The following is a 2,130-nucleotide window of genomic DNA, read 5'->3' as shown; positions in this document are numbered from 1 at the left end:
CTGTTGATAGGGACAGCTAATGCTAAGATGAGTATCAATATCCTTAATAGCTCCCATCCATTGGCACCCACTATCAGTGTTAGTGCAATAGATCTCCAGTGACTTTATCCCTTGCTCTGCTCTCATATCTTCGAAATATTTCCCAGTTAGTTGCTTATTGCAGTCAGGGCAAGTTAGTTTCTGTCTCTTCTTTTTTGAGCTCTCAAGACAGCTCTTGCAGTATATCTTACCACAGCAGGTGACCTGTTGAGGATCCCTTGCCACTAATGTGCATATGTGGCATTGATACTCTTGGGATGTCTCCCCATCAGTGAAAGTGTACCTATAGCCTCCTTGTGCTCCTACTTCTGTAGCCATTTATCCTCTAGTCATGTGAGTATGTTAAGGTACACCCCTTCTGGTTCTCATTGAATTGTGTGGGGTGTGTTTATATAGCTATAGTATGTTTGTAGTGTTTGTGTCTGTGTTTTGTGTTAGAATATCTGATTTTGATTAACCGTAATTAGAAATTTGAACATTTTATAATTATTGATTGTAATAGGTGGAAACTTTTGAGGGAGTTACTTTCATTATATTTGTGAAATTAAAATCTGCCAAAATGATACAAAATGGCAACTCAGGCTGATTGTTGTCTGAATTTTCCCCTCCTAGATTGCAACATTCCACATGCACCAGCTTCAGTCACATAATACTATAACAAACCATTAATGCATGAACATAACAATTCCAAGTGAAAACAAAAGCAATTATTTTTAGCAACTTAATTATGTCATTGTACTACTAACATTATATAGCAGATGTCATCCATGGCTTTGTTATTGATGTAACCTTTACACTGACTCTGAAGTACAGACTATCATCTTTAAGATACTGACAATTAGTAGGAGCATCATACTCTAATTGAGAATGTGGTACGAATTGAGTTGTACCCCATCCTGATGAACCTTCTTCGGTTACTCTTTGTTTGCAATCGCCATCTGTTGATTCATCAAATGATATGGTGAACTGCCAATGATTCTTATCCTCCAGTTGATTCAGTAGTTCTATAGTGACTTCTCCTTGAAATGGCCACTCCAATGTATCATCACATTTTCCTGCCATGAGATGTATGTAGCAAGAGACGTGTGTACCTTTACTATCATCATCATCATTACCATTAGGATAGACATTTAATGACATCCTATATCCTCCTGGAGATGTATAGAAGCCTGGGCTGTACCAATCCTCATCTTTTTTTTTTCTCTGTATATTCATTTAGTTTAAAAACTTGATTTGTTAACTGTAGAGCATCAATCTTCTTCATGGCTATATCAAGATGGTGTTTTATTGATTCTTCGTTGTGTTTGTCTCGTTCTTCTCGTTTCATTGTGAAATTACATCCAACAGTATTGTATTCACATGGTATGATAGCTTTAAGGCAGGTCTCATTGTGTGATTCTAGTGAATGTTGTGGTATCTTCTCATTGCAACCTTCATTACTGCAGTGGATTAAGAGGTCAGGACAATCATCAAAATGACAGCTGCTTGTTATCAGTCGGTATCGACCTTTTCGGTTGCAATACTGACAGTTAACTATTCGCTCAGGACAGTTGTCTGTCAGATGTTTCTTCAGTGTACTTCTCCTAATCTTCTCTCCACATCCATTAGTACAAGGCACCAGTTGATAGGTACAGCTGTTATTAAGGTGGGTATCAATATCCTTAATAGTCCCCATCCATTGGCACCCACTATCAGTGTTAGTGCAATAAACCTTAAGTGACTTTATTCCTCTTTCTGCTCTTCCATCTTTAAAGTACTTTCCTTCTAGTGAGCTACGACAAGTTGGGCAGATAAACCCTTGGCCCTTCTCTTTTAGTGTATCCAGACAGCTCTCACAGTATATATTGGAGCAGCAGCTAACTTGTTGAGGATCCCGTGCTACCAGTGTACAGATGTGGCATTGATACTCATCTGGAGGATCACCATCAGCAAACTTAAAGTCATATCCACCTCCATAGTCATCACATGTAGCCATTGTTACCATGTGACATTTACTAACTTATAGTTTATTAACCATTACAGATCTATTAATAAATTTTTGTTTGGGACATATTCTGGTTTTATTTAGTGAATTTCTGTCAACATCTCATT

General features: G+C 37.7%; 2 protein-coding genes across 2 annotated transcripts in view; both read right to left on the bottom strand.

Annotated features, from left to right (window-relative positions):
- LOC109589110 (TNF receptor-associated factor 5-like) overlaps window positions 1–1,436 on the bottom strand; it is a 2,058-nt gene extending 622 nt beyond the window's left edge. The window contains exon 1 of the mRNA XM_020005229.1: window positions 860–1,436. Within this exon, the coding sequence (XP_019860788.1) occupies window positions 860–1,254 (395 nt within the window). The 5' untranslated portion in view covers window positions 1,255–1,436. The remainder of the gene's footprint in view (window positions 1–859) is intronic.
- Window positions 1–2,014, bottom strand: part of LOC105315159 (TNF receptor-associated factor 4-like) — a 7,495-nt gene extending 5,481 nt beyond the window's left edge. Inside the window, exon 1 of the mRNA XM_011409701.2 lies at window positions 1,447–2,014. Within this exon, the coding sequence (XP_011408003.2) occupies window positions 1,447–2,014 (568 nt within the window). The remainder of the gene's footprint in view (window positions 1–1,446) is intronic.
- Between the last annotated feature and the right edge of the window lie 116 nt (window positions 2,015–2,130).

This window comes from Amphimedon queenslandica, unplaced genomic scaffold (assembly GCF_000090795.2).
Source record: "Amphimedon queenslandica unplaced genomic scaffold, v1.1 AMPQUscaffold_11627, whole genome shotgun sequence".
Lineage (NCBI taxonomy): Eukaryota > Metazoa > Porifera > Demospongiae > Haplosclerida > Niphatidae > Amphimedon > Amphimedon queenslandica.
Note: the sequence above shows the minus strand (reverse complement) of the source record. Positions and strands in the feature narration are given on the sequence as shown.